The following is a 15,008-nucleotide window of genomic DNA, read 5'->3' as shown; positions in this document are numbered from 1 at the left end:
ATTCCAGAATGACCTGGAATCCATGCCAAAGTAACATCCAAACCCTTTAAATAACATGAGTACAGTTCTTCACGAATCCTTAAAATAATTGAAGACCTTAGTTTACTATGAAATGGATTTCCCTTTATAGCCAATATGCAACTTAAAGAGTCAGTACAAATAACAGTCTGTTTAAAGTCATGGGAGTCTGTGAACCGGATTGCTTCTAACAAAGCAACAGCCTCTCCAGTAAACACAGATGATTCGGGGGGACATTTAAATTGTAATATAATTTTGAATTTTGGTATCCAGCAAGCTGCACCAACACAGCTTTCTTTTGAAAGCTTTGATGCATCTGTAAAGATGAGGATGTGGTTTGAAAAATTTTCATTTACTATGGATTGAAATTTTGTGTTGGTGTCAGCAGCTCCCTTGGTTAGACCAAGATTAGTGATAACAGAAGGATGGTGTACTGAAGCTTTATAAGGTGTACAGAATAAAGGATTAGATGGAGAAGAGGACAAGGGATGAGGAAGAGAGGTAAATTTCAGGAAACTATTGAGCAAGTAGGGTAGGGGCCTGCCCGGAGGAATGAGGTCCGCTAAATCAGATAGCTTGGACCATAGAGGGTGGGATGACAGCTGTAACATTTTACCAACAAACCGATCAGACAGGAATTGGCGACGGATAGGATAAGGAGGATCAACACACTCAACCTGCAGTGCGTTGGTGGGAGAAGACTTCATTGCACCTATAATAATTCGTAGGCATTTGTATTGGATTCTATTGAGTTTTTCAGTAGCAACTTTGTTAAAGGGGTCTAAAACAAATAATCCGTAGTCAATGTGACTACGGATAATGGCATTGTACAGTAGTTTGAGAGTATAAGGGTGTGCACCCCACCACACACCAGACACAGCTCTTAAAGCGTTGATGCCTTTTTCACATTTTTTACTGACATGTTCAGCATGGGCAATTCCGTTCAGTCTTTTATCGAGAATCATGCCTAAGAATTTAACATTTTCTGCTAATTGGATAGTATTATTACCGCAATAAATTTGAAAATCAGGAGTTACTCTCTTTTTGGAAAATACTACCGCCCGGCACTTTGCTACTGATAGTGCCAAGCCATGATCAGAGAGCCATTGGTTTAAATAGTGTAAAGCAGTATTCAGACGATAAGTTATGTCCTCCACAGATTTTGAGCTGTAGTAAAGGACGATGTCATCAGCGTATTGAAGAATGTTACAAAAACTATTGACAGACAATTCAAGGTCATGAGTGTATAAATTATACAACAGAGGACTTAGAGCAGAACCTTGAGGCAAACCTTTCCAGACAAGTCTGGGAGGTATAGTAAGAAGTGGATGTTTCACAGATATTGATCTACCGGTCAGCAGATTACATACGAAATGAGCCATCCTCGGCGGAATACTCAGCTGGTGCAATTTTTGCCTGAGTACCGGAAGAAGAACATTATCATATGCAAATGCAACATCTAGAAAAACACCAACCAAATACTCTCCTTTGGCATACGCTCGTCGAATGTCTGTAGCAAAAACACTGAGACTATCTGTGGTACTTAACCCCTTTCTGAAGCCAAACTGAGAGGGTGCTAAGATATTTCTGCTCTCCACTATCCACTCCAAACGATTTTTTATAAGCCGTTCCATAATTTTTGATAAAGCAGAAGCTAGAGCAATGGGTCTGTATGAATTAGGATCAGAAGGACATTTTCCAGGTTTTAGGATGGGAATAACATTTTGGAACTTCCAAGATTCGGGGATGTTACCTGATTGAAATATGTTATTGATTAAATTTAAAAAGTGCCTCTTAGACTTCTCATTTAGTCTAGCAATAAAAGAGTAAGAGATACAGTCCTCACCTGGACTTGTATCTCTTAAATCCGTTAAGACATTTTTGAGTTCTTCGAACGAAAAATTTGCATCCATTTCATCCGAAGATTCAATCAGTGGGGATACAAATAAATCATAAGATGGTACAAAGGGAGGAGCCAGTTTGTTAGCAAAATCATTAAGCCATAGAGAGGGATTATTGGAAGTAGGACTGGAACTATTGTTAAGAGAACGACGAAATCTCCTAACATTCGTCCATACAAGTGAGGAAGGAGAACGAGGACTAAGGGATTCACAAAAATTAGTCCATCCAAGTTTTTTCTTTTTCCCAGTTAAGTTTCTAAATTTCGCATCTTTGCGCTTGTACTCAATGTAATTCTCCATAATCATACAGGCAGCATATGATTCTTCGGCAAATGTTCGCCGATCGACAGAATCAGAGCATTCCTGATCCCACCAGGGATTGAAATGCATCCAATTCTGAATGGAGTGTTTTTTAGGGATATGCAAGTCAGCTGCAGACAAGATGGCAGAGACAAAACGATCATAGCAAAGAATGATATTCTCAAAATTACCGAATTCAGGAAGATTGCCCAGCATGCAATCCACAGAGTCGGCATACTCATTCCAGTTAACTTGTTTTAAATTATATTTAGAGGAAGAATTTAGAGGGGGAGCAGGGGAATGTCTATTATGTATAGAGAGGAGTATAGGGAAGTGGTCACTACCATGGGTAGAAGGAAGAACAGACCATGATAGCTGGGAAGCAAGAGAAGGAGAAGATAAGGAAAGGTCAACAGCGGTCTTAGGATTCTGATTTGGATTAACCCTACGAGTCGGAGAGCCATCATTGAGAATGCAAAGAGATACATCATCAATCATGTCTACCAACGAAGGAGAAAATCCATCACAGTAATAACACCCGCACAATGAGTGATGAGTGTTAAAATCACCCAGGACCAACACAGGACTAGGAAGAGAAGAGATAATAGACTTTAGCTCAAGGAAAAGAGAGGGAGAGGGGTGAGGGATATAAATCGAGAGGAAGGAGATATTGAAAGCCCTCACAGCAACAGCATTAATCTGTTGGCTGTGAAGAGGGATAGGGATAAGGGTATAAGGAGAGGAGTGCTGGATAAGGATAGCACAACCTCCATACCCGTCACTTCTGTCCTCCCTTAAACAGGCGAAACCTGGTACCCTAAAACGGGAGTCAGGCAACAACCATGTTTCCGAGAGGGCAATAATGACAGGATTATACAGAGAAATAATGTTAAGTAATTCGTGCTTTTTGGCACGAATACTTTGACTATTCCACTGTAGGAAGCTCAGTGGCTCCATTGTTAAGTATTTTATAAATTGTTAGTAAATTCTGGGCAACGTTGGACGGTATAGGAAGTTCATCAGCGGTTTGGAAGATACTCACAAGGGTTTCAGTTAGTGCAACCAATAGATCTTTTCTAGATTCCATTGGACTGTCAACACCTTGGTTTAAAGCAGAACCATTAGGAAGGGAAGAAGGACAATTGGCAATTAAGGCTTGATGAGCTTGTCTATTATATCCCTTTGCTAAAGGAGCGCGGGGACGGGGAGACTGGAAAACTGTCTTTCGGTAGGATTTATATGGAGTAACAGGGGCAGATGAGTTTGGTGATAAGGTGTTAGAAAGTGTGGGTGGGGAGGATATTTCCTTAGCCATATCGGCATAGGATCTGCGGACAGGAGGGAAACGAACGGAAGCCTCTATATATGATATACACTCCTGAGACATTGTAATTTTGATGGACTGTTGCCTTGCAAACTCAGGACAGTCCTTGTCTGAGGCAAAATGTTTGCTCTCACAGTATAAACAATAAGAATTTTCCCTGCTTCTGTCACATGCTTCATCATTGTGGGACTCTGAACACTTGTAACACCTTGGCTTTGATCTGCACTGTGATTTTACATGACCAAATCGACAACAATTTAAACATTGGATAGTAGGGTATCTATAGGGTTCAACTGGGAGGGATGAATGATATGAAAAGACCCTTTCAGGCAACATTTGACCACGGAATGTGACTACAACCGACTGAGTCGGGACCCATGTAGTCACACCCTCACTGACACACTTTCTATTTAAACGCCTTACTTTCATCACCTGTACACCACTAGAGGGAAACTCCAAGGAACTTACAAATTCATCTAGTGAAAAATCGACTGGGACATCCCTTACAATACCCATTCTAGTAATATTGAACGTTGGGATAACAGCAACATATTTACATAAGCTGAGTATGGGATTGGATAAAAACAAATTCGCTGCAGTAGCTGTTGAGAATTCAACGCTAATTTTGTTGCGACCAACACTTTTCACACCATCGCTGGTGATATTTGTTATTTTATTTATGTGAAGGAATTGGCCAAATTTAATGGGTTTAATGGAAGTCCCAGCTGCAGGGTCTGGAGTTTCCCTTGACACATATACTATGAAAGGGCCTTTGTCCGTATCAAGGTAGGACTTAGGACTTTCAGATAGGGAAGGGTGGACATATAAATTTTGAATGGATGGAGTCGCAGTGGCCGGGTTAATAATAGTTTTTTTAATAGCTTCATTGTTATTAGTAGGTGTATCATCACCTTGTCTTTTTCGGGAAATCGATTGTAACCCACCTATGCCACCTCCAGGGTCAGGGGGATCGGGTGGATGCTCTGCATCCATTTTACAACTAACTAACCTAACTTACCTATTAATATATCTTATCTAACGACAAAAACAACACAAACACTTACACAAACCTACCACCTTAACAACACAGATCTTTTATTTAAAAAACTGCAAATTGTACTAAAAAATTATGAATACTATACACAAAAATAAGATACTCTCACTACCACGTGTGTCAACCATAACAAACGTCAGCGAAGTCCAATTTCATTCTGTCCTCGCTATAAAACGACCTGTCAATCTCACATTAAATAAATGACAGAATGTAGAATGGATGATGTGTATATTTGCTCCATAATATTCCTTTGTAAGTCTGCCAATACCGTTTAAAAAAATTAAAAAAAGCATATCTAAAATATAGATTTTAGCGATAGCGCCATCCCGTACAGAGCGGGAAAGGCAAAGGGAACCTAGGGTTCCCATTTTCCGCCGAATTTTGGACGCTTTGCGCGTTGATTGGCGAAACTCGATGCCGCGTTTCCCTCGACACCAGAGCGAAGAAAATGGAAATATGGAATATTCATTTCCTCGAGTGGGATTCGAACCCTCAACTGGTTGCATTTTCAGTCACACTTTGTGCCTTTTAGCCATTTTAATTGTCATTCATTTAAGCCTTCCATTATAATGCTAATCTACCTCAGTTTAACAATACGGGTAATCAAAGCACCACGCAGCTTTTTGCACCGAAAAATACATGTATTCAATATTGGTTAGGTATTTGTGTATTGTGAAAGCAATTTCTCGTATTTCAAATAGATAGAAATAGATAGATATCTAAAAGTCTATCTAAAAGTGAGTGTATTGAAAACTAAAAATAAATTTTGTGAATTGCAAACTACACTCGTATATTTGTTGTTTATCTAAAGTTAGATAACAGTAAATGAATCTCTGCGTTTATAGCTACAATTGATTAAATTTATTTTTATTTGACTTAAATAAATAATAATTAATTAATTTGAGCACAAGGGTGTGACTATAACGCGACGGTTGTGGGTTCGATCCCACTCGAGGAAGTGAAATATTTATTTACGTTTATATTTCCATTTCTTCGCTCTGGCGTCGAGGCAAAGCCTGGCGTTGAGTTCTGCCACTAAATACACAATGCTTCCAGAATTTGGCAGAAAGTGGGGAACGGAGTGTCTTAAGTAGTAGATTCCCTCTGCCTACCCCGCTGTGTGCGGGATACAGCATAAATATTTCATGGTTATTATAAGTATTTCATGTATAAAATAAACGCCATATATCAAGAATTCAATTCAATTCATATATAAAATATCAAATATAATAGTTCTTTAGTTTGAAAATGAAAAAGAGTTTGGTTATGTACTACTAATTCGGATCTCTCCGTTTAAAAAGGCGGAAAATGCATACAAATATTTCTTATTTCATACAATTGGCAAATAAGGAAAAATATTATAAATTCGCCCATTTCAAGTTGTGTAACGTTGCATGTTTGTAAAGCCACAAATGTAATTTAAATATATTATGTGCTCTAATAACATTAACATTTTAAAAACAAAATCTACATATTAATAACTAAAGTTTGACAAAACAAGTAATTTTTCAAGAACTTATTTGACTAAAATAGGTACTTTATATTGATATAAATAAATCAACAAACACTAAAAGTTAACCAAAGCTTGCCAAAATACTACAGTGAAAACTGCATTCAAATCGGTTTAGCCGTTTCTGAGATTAACGTGCACAAACGCATAGACAATCAGACGCACCGATAAACAAACAAAGAGATATAAAAATATTATCATTATTTTGGGTTCTATTACATTTATTAATGACCCACTAGCAGACTTTATCAAATATCTTACAAGTACAGATAATATAAGTAAAAGGCACAAAATAATTTAACTGTAGGTACAATTAACTTATGCATACAATTAACGCATACAAGTTACGCAAAGCCTAAGCCGCGTGTTGATTGCGTGTACGGTATAACTAATGTGACCAGACGTGCCATTCTGAAAGAGACTGTCCCGTTTTTGGGTTTTGTGTCCCGTTGTCACAAAAGACTATACCAGGACGTCAACCATACCTAAAAAACGAGAGAAGCAAAGGTATATGTAAAAAAACAAAAGCATACGTAAAAAGGAGAGAGATAACGAAAACCACTCTTAAAACACGAAATTATACCTTAAAAAAGAAAAAAACATCGATGTCCCGTTTTCCGTTCCCGTTCCCGTTCCCGAGTCGAAAATCTATGGTCACGTTAACTAACATTAACATAAAACCCAGTACCAGGCGCCACTCGTGTCACGTTCGTATGTAATTAGTGTGATACTAATTCATCCACTGTTTGCACACCAGTCGTAATTAAATAAGTCGCGATGTTCGCAAACATCCCCAAAGGTTCCAAATTAAATAACAACGTTGGCTTATTTTATATGAAGAATGTAAACTGATGAAAGAAAATTACATTGTACGTATACGGTATATAGTTAACTTCAGAAAAGTATGTTTTTCTTAGAAATTGTTACATTTCTTTTGTCTTATTTTTCAAGTACGAGTATATTACATATATGTAATTCATCAGCCTTATTTTTTTAGTTTCTTGCTGTATTCTGCACACAGTAGAATAGGCAGAGCCAACCCGGGAATCTAATGTAAGACACGCTGTTCCTATTAAGACACTTCTGTTCCTTACTATCCACTGAATTCGCGAGGCATTGATTGGTGGCTCGTTACCGGACCGAGGACACAAAATTATTTAAATTGTCCATTCCCCCACAGTGGGAATCGAATCTACAACTGACGCGTTTTCAATACCCCAGTTTCCCTTTTTGAAAGTCAATTTTGAAAAATAATTAAATACGTCATATTATTGTAATACTTACACATTGGCTTACATCCATATCTTTTCTTATAATTTTATGGATAAGTATGCAATCTTTCAATATACTAGAGTTACGTGGAACTTTTTTCAATGTATCTACAACATTCTTTATTATGGAATGTTAACCAATGCCTAAAATAGCAAATTGCTTGTTGCATAATGAGAGCGACTATATGAATTTTTCGTAGCAGCGTAGGCAGAGATAAACAAAAAATTAAATAACAAGTATTATTAAAGATTAAAGTAATTTTCAGTATATAAATATATAAACTGAAAACTGTAACGTCTTTCAATCAATTAATTGTAAACTATATCAATTTAGTTTAAATTATCAACACTTAAACTTGGCTCTCTTTTAGTGGTTATTGGATAAAAACTCTTCTGAAGCTATCATTAAATTTAATGGAAACTTTCAAGTCCGTGGCAAATGAGTTTGCTTTAGTATAGTTAGATAGCTTCCTGTTCTGAGAGCTCAAGAAAAGTTTCCATTCCATACGTTTCCTTCTATTTTGTCAACTTCGTGCTTGAAATATATTGATAATAACAAAAAAGAATTATTGATAATCGGTATCAAGAAAATAAAAAGAACGTCTTCAATGAAAGTTAGATCGCATAACACAGGAAAATAGATCGAGAGAAATTATGATTTTAATAATAACAATTTACTATTTTTTTTAGAAAAAGTAATGTTACCTCATTGAAAATATAAATGTGAAATAAAAGCCAAGTTCAATATATAGTAATGCGTTGCTCTCGATTTAAAAATATAAAATTGGAGATCTATAGGGGTGCCAAGTCCTATGTTGACTTGACAGGTAATTAAAGCTTAATAATTATTTTCTTTTCCTAAGTGTGGAATAACACTTTAAAAATGTTAAAAATAATTAAAACTTAATATTTGACTTGGCTATTTTTATCAACAAGTCACATATAAAGCTAATAGTGTAAGTCGAGTTAAACTCAAATATTGAGATTTAATTTACTTTAAAATTATAAATATTTTTCAGTACAAGTAAAAATAGTGTCAAAAAGTTTATATGAAACGTATATCGTTTCATATAACGATTCTAAGATGAGTATAGAACCAATATTAATTTCTAATATTCACCAAAGGTCAGTCCATCATAAGCTTCAAAAGGTTCTTTTGTTAGGGTATCTTTTATCCAAGTAATAAGGAAACACGAACAATCTCCGCAAAAGCACAAAGATTATATTGTTTCCTTGTTGTTTCTGATTCTACGATCAAGAACAAAGCTAAGATATTGTGAAAGGCCTATTTTAGTTTAAAATTTAAACTATTAACAACATAGTTAAAACTTTTGAACATTAATTTGCGAGATAATATTATTTAGAGGATCTATGGTCTTCGTGGCCGTCGCGGCACGAGGGTGTGACTCTAACGCGACGGTTGTGGGTTCGATCCCCACTCGAGGAAGTGAAATATTTATTAACGTTTATATTTCTATTTTCTTCGCTCTGGTGTCGAGGCAAAGCGCGGCGTTGAGTTCTGCCACTCAACACGCAATGCCTCCAGACTTCGGTAGAAAGTGGGGAAAGGAGTGTCTTAACACGAGGTTCCCTCTACCTACCCCGCGTACCCTGCTGTGTGCGGGATACAGCGTGAAGCTGATTTTTTTATGATATTTTATAATTAGCTTTTGTTATAAACATAATATGTAAGTTGAGGCCACCAGAAGCCTCCAGAAGTCTAACGAATTAAAATAATATGCGAAATTATTTATATGTTGGAAAAAAAAAATCACGGCATGTAAAACCAGGCCTTTTAACTAGTAAAGAATTTTAGCAAAATAATTTAATTTAACATTTAATTTAATCTTCTACTTAGTTTAATGTTGAATTCAAACGTCACTGCGGTTGATTGCCCTCGATAATTAGATTTATCGGTTCATTATTATCCCGAACGGAAAGCTATATTTAGTCAAGGTTTTGATTTAAAAATATATATTAGTATTTGCATATAATTTAATTGTTTCACTCTGTACCCCTACCGCACATAGCAGGGTAGGCAGAGGGAATCCGGGAACATAATCTTAAGATACTCTGTTCCTATTAAGATTTCTGTTCCCCACTTTTCGCCGAATTCTGATGGCAATGTGTGTTGAGTGGCATTACCTCGACACCAGAGCGAAGAAATGAAAATATTAAATATACGATGTTCTCGAGTGGGAATCGAACCGACAACCTATTATATTTACAGTCACGCCTACGCCACGTCTGGCCTCAACCCAGAAATGGAACTGGCATGCACTAAGATATTCATTATCGTTAACAAGTATTTAATACAATTATTATTTCAACGAACTACGACTGTTTATATAATAGTAGTTTAATATTAAAGCTGATAGACTCAGAATTTGGAAGCAGCTTACAGCTTACCAAAAATTCCTTTGTCTTCAGTATCTAGTCTAGTATGATGTCTAGTGAACACTCTCGTGTCAGCTTCCGAGGAGCCCCTTTGACATTTAGCTTTACTTTGTTAATGCAGTTAACGGTTCATAGATTGTGCTTAGGTTCATTTTTGTGCAATTATAATACGCGACGGTTGTCGGTTCTATTCCCATTCGGGGGAATTAATTATTATTGATTATTTATTTTTTATTTCCTCGCTCTGGAACTGAGGCAAAAGCGCGACGTTGAGTTCCGCCATTCAATATGCAATTGTTCGAAAATTTGATGGAATATGGAGAACGGAGTGTCTTAGCACTAGGTTCCCTTTGCCTATCTAGCTATATGCGGAGTACAGCGTGTAGCTAAATAGAAAACGTATTTTAAAAATAGTAAATTTGTAAATAAAGATAAAATATAAAGATTAGATGTTTATAAAATAATTTTAATTATATATAATAGAAAAATATATTCAATTCTCGTTACTTTAAGAAAAACTAAATAAAATTTCATTGTATAGAATAATATGTAAAACAGAATACATTAACTAAAAGGGACCTTGTAAAGCTTTGTGTTCGCTGTTTGAAGAAAGCGGAAAATCTAAAAAAATATATATATACTCAATTGAAACATCTCATAAGCAAACTGTACGTGAACAAGAGTTTTACAAGTTAGAAAATTTTCAGGTTTTCTTATTTAACAATAGATTTATACTTACAACTTTGAAAATTATTTCTTTATTGAATTAGAACGTTCTTAATAAGTATTAACAGAGACACACATTATAACAGAGACTAGACATTGATGGTTATGGGTTCAATTCCCACTTCGGGGGACTTATTAATATTCTCATTTCTTCGCTTTAGTAACTAAGTAAACCGCGGCTTTGAGTTCGGCCACTCAACACGGAATATCCCGAAAAAATTAGGCGGATTATGAGAAATGGAATGTCTTAAAAAAACAATATCTTTTGAAATAAAAAAAACATTTTCCAAATAACTTCCTGAAAAAATTGATTAATTATATTAATTCCATCCATCCATCCATCAGCCTTTCAACGTCCACTGCTGGACATAGGCCTCCCCCAATTCTCGCCACTCCGTCCGGTCCTGCGCCCTTTGAATCCAGCGGAATTCCTTTGAATCTTTATATTAATTATAATGATAAAAATTAATTTGGTATATATCTGTTATTGTTTCAGACATTGCAATGTGGTTGAAATTGTAGCAGCCTTCACGGATTATAAATAATTGGAACAAATTGGCAATGCTTCATTGAGACCGTGTAAAATGTATATCGTTAACATGATTGTCGTGTTGTTTGTGTTGGTGAGTGTTGTTTGTGGAGAAGTGAACTCAACAGAGGGTAGAGGATCCCGCATGGCGTGGATGAAGAAACTGGTGGACCACCATGACTGGTTAAGCATCTTTAATGGAAATACCTCAATACCGAAAGAGTGCGAAGGAGATTTGAAGCTGTATATCAATGCTTTGAATCAAGGTCAACTGTGGGCTTCTAAAAGTAAGTGGATTTTATGTTCTTATTTTTTTAGCAAAGTCCTTACGTTACATATTGCAAAAGTTACATCAAAAAGGGAACATCCTACACTTTTCATTGCTAGAAAGTATAAAAATATTTTAAAATTTAATACTTCTCGCATCTCTTTCACTAATTATCAAACATTTTTCTTTTAAATCTTTGATTTTGTAAAAGCGAATTCCGAATGAAATTAAAATTTATAGCATTAAGATAATTAAGGCCACAAATCTTGAACTTCTTCCGTTTGGTTTCCGTTCGGGATCACTTAATTGAGTTATTTTCTTCAATTTTAAATACCTACTCACTATTTACTTTTAACTTACAACTTACTTTATTCTTTAATAATGTATGTATTTATAGGGGGCATATAGGGGGCATATAGGGGCCATATAATATATTTAATTAGTAATATATTGTGTGTGTGTGTGTGTGTGTGTAGGATGGTGGAAATCAATATCTGGTTTAGGGTAAATAGACCGTGGAAACGACCATGTCAATATAATATGTAATATGAACATATTTCTTACATGATAGGCACATAATATCTCGGATGGTTTACAAGCTGTTTAATTAGCTTAAAAAAATACAAAAATAACAACTGAAGAATATATCCATATTCTTTATGTTTTAATTACTTAATTATTATATAATTTACGTTAAATTTGTTGATTCTAAGCGTAAGCGTATTAAATATATTTTTTATTACGTATGATCCAACTGTTTAGAACAACCTTCCTTAATTTAAACAGGGTAGGCAGAGGGAAGCAAGTGTTAAGAAACTCCGTTCCCTACTTTCCGCCGAATTCTGGAACACTAGAGCGAAGACATAAATATTTCACTTCTGCTAGTCTAACACACATACGCTGTTTCGTATTTTATTTATCACACTATTCTGCCTCTGCAACACGACTGGTCTCACAATACAAAAAAAAAAACAGCTTCACGATGTATCCTGCACACAGCAAGGTAGGCAGAGGGAAGCTAGTGCTAAGATACGCCGTTCTTCACTTTCTGCCGAATTCTGGAGGCATTGCGTGTTGAGTGGCAGAACTCAACACGCAATGCCTCGACAACAGAGCGAAGAAATGGAGATATAAACGTAAATAAATATTTCACTTCCTCGAGTGGGATCGAACCAACAACCATCGCGTTATAGTCACAGCCTTGTGCCGCAGCGCCACGACGGCCTCTTAGGCCTAGGCCTCACAATACAACTTTTAATAAATAAAAATAAATTACCTAACAAATTCGCACTCGATTCAATTTTAATTAAAATGAATACGCAATTGTATAATAATTAAAAAGTTATCAAGATCATTGACCTTATTTACGGTATAACGGCGGAGCGTAGTAAAAGCCTCTTCTGTGACTAATTACGAAACGACCCAGACCAGGTCTGGCGTAAAAAGCCGGCGGAGTGGGCGTCAGCGTTGTTTTGCATTTCTATTTATACTTGGAGTCGAGTACATGAGGATATAAAAATCATACGATATTGAAAATATGATAAATTCATAATGTTTAAGCCAGTGCAGAAGCACAGGTGCGGTGCAGTTCGATTCCCACTCGAGAAAATGAAATATTTAATATTTTAATTTTTTTGTCTTAGCAACGCCGACGTAGATTTTCGCCTATCAACTTCCGAACAGAATTTGGCGGAATGTATGGAACGGAAATATCTTAATGGTAATAATGGAGTATCCTAACACTGGGTTAAGTTCCCACTGGGTTCCTAGGTTCCCTCTGCATAACCTGTTATGTTCGAGATACAGGGTGAAGCTAAAAAAACGTGTTTGAATAATGAATAAAATAATGTTATTTTATACGCCAAAGTGCAAAATGATATAGTACATACAATACATTGAAAAGCAATACCAGATATCTCAAAAAGATTGACCTCAATATCCAATGCGTAGTAGATGCCTTTCCATAGCTGGTGATGTAATGGAGAAGCCGCGAGTCACGTGTACGGCATTCAGTAAAAGTTGCCTGCAGGTGTGCCAGTATTTTGTAGTCTTTTAATTTCAATGATTTTCCTTAAAAGTATGAGTGGAGCAGGGGCACAAGTTGTGTAGTTTTGGGTTCGACCCCACTCGAGGGAATGAATTGTTATCTATATATATAAAATCGAAAGGTCACTCAATTATCACGAAATCTCAGAAACAACATGTGCTAGGAATCTCAAATCTTGCATAGGAGTTATATATAGGACGTAGGTGCTCGCTAAGACGGGAATTTGCGATATTCGACTTCTAAGGGGTTGTTTTTGGGGTTGAAACTCTGTATGAAACTTCGTTACTACAAATGCTAGGAGTCTCAAATTTTGCATGGACGTCACTTATAGGACGTAGGTACTCATGGAGACAGAAATTAATAATAACGTAGTTCATTCGGGCGAAGCCGCGGGCGGGCCGCTAATTTCTTAATATTTTCATTTCTTCACTCTGGTACCAAGAAAAAACCCAGCATTGTGTTACTCCACTTAACACGTAAAGTCTCTAAAAATTTGGAGGAAGGAGGAGTGTCTTAACACTAGGTTCCCTCTGCCTACCCTGCTGTGTGCGGGATACAGCGTGAAGCTGATTGTAATCTTAATGAATTTCCTTAAATATTACTATTACTGACATATCTTTTAATATTAAAGTAGTTTATATCCAAGAAGCGCAGTTTCAAAGAGATAAAAGCTTTTCATCTGCAGATGGAACTGATAATAAATTATTCTGTGATGTTTACTTTTATTCATTCTTTTATTCTTTGCATATATTTTATCAAGTAATTTATTAAGTCAATAGAACTACCAACAATTCGAAAGTGAAATTGAAATAAATTCTTATGTCTTATATGTATTAATTTCATATGTAATATTTTTCACATAGATGTATGTTTGTATGCCAATATGATATATTTCAAGATTTCAAGACAGGATAGATTATTGTCATACATTTAATTTATGTAGAGAATAGAAAAAATGCAATAGAACTTTTTATAATTATATTTTCTTTGAAAATTAGTTCAAAAGTATTGATTGAAAAATAATATCGACTATACGTTATCTTAAAGACATTGAAAAAGTCATATAAAAAATCTTATAAGAGAAATAAGAGACGCGATCCAAATTTTTCACTGAAGCGATCTAGATCTGTCAACGAATTTTGTAGCTTAGAGAATAAAAATTGGAAAAATTCAAATATTCCTTTTACAAATACCCACCAAACATGGAAATATATTTGAAATTGAAATTTTAGCATACGAGGTCTCCGTTGTATTGAGCTTCTGCCCAAATTATTTAGCTCCGAGTACCGAAAATGTTTGCATTCTCATTTTCTGATATATTTGTGGCACTCAAATATGTTTACGGTTCTCTGGAGTAAAATTTTGTATATTAATGTTGTCATAACAATTTAAATATTACCATAAACATGTTTTTGAGGCCAGTCGTGGAGAAGGGGCAGAGGTGTGTGACTGTACGTGACAGGTCGTGGGTTCGATCCCCACTCGTAGTAATGAAATATTTAATATTTTCATTTCTTAGCTTTGGTGTCGAAGCAAAGCGCGAGGTTAAGTTCCACCTAACACGTTGTGCCTCCAGAATTCTGCGGAAAATAGAGAAAGGAGTGTCTTAACATTAGGTTCCCGCTACTTACCCTGCTGTGTGCGGAATACAGCGTGAACATAC

At 35.9% G+C, this 15,008-nt stretch overlaps 1 protein-coding gene across 1 annotated transcript in view; it reads left to right on the top strand.

The window, feature by feature from the left end:
- Window positions 1-15,008, top strand: part of LOC146534677 (nose resistant to fluoxetine protein 6-like) — a 57,790-nt gene that overhangs the window by 7,350 nt on the left and 35,432 nt on the right. Inside the window, exon 2 of the mRNA XM_085192773.1 lies at window positions 10,998-11,317. Coding sequence (XP_085048899.1) covers window positions 11,086-11,317 — 232 coding nt within the window. The 5' untranslated portion in view covers window positions 10,998-11,085. The remainder of the gene's footprint in view (window positions 1-10,997; window positions 11,318-15,008) is intronic.

The sequence above is a fragment of the Heliconius melpomene genome, chromosome 11 (assembly GCF_056956725.1).
Source record: "Heliconius melpomene rosina isolate 202511_hmr_F chromosome 11, ASM5695672v1, whole genome shotgun sequence".
Classification (NCBI taxonomy): domain Eukaryota; kingdom Metazoa; phylum Arthropoda; class Insecta; order Lepidoptera; family Nymphalidae; genus Heliconius; species Heliconius melpomene.
Note: the sequence above shows the minus strand (reverse complement) of the source record. Positions and strands in the feature narration are given on the sequence as shown.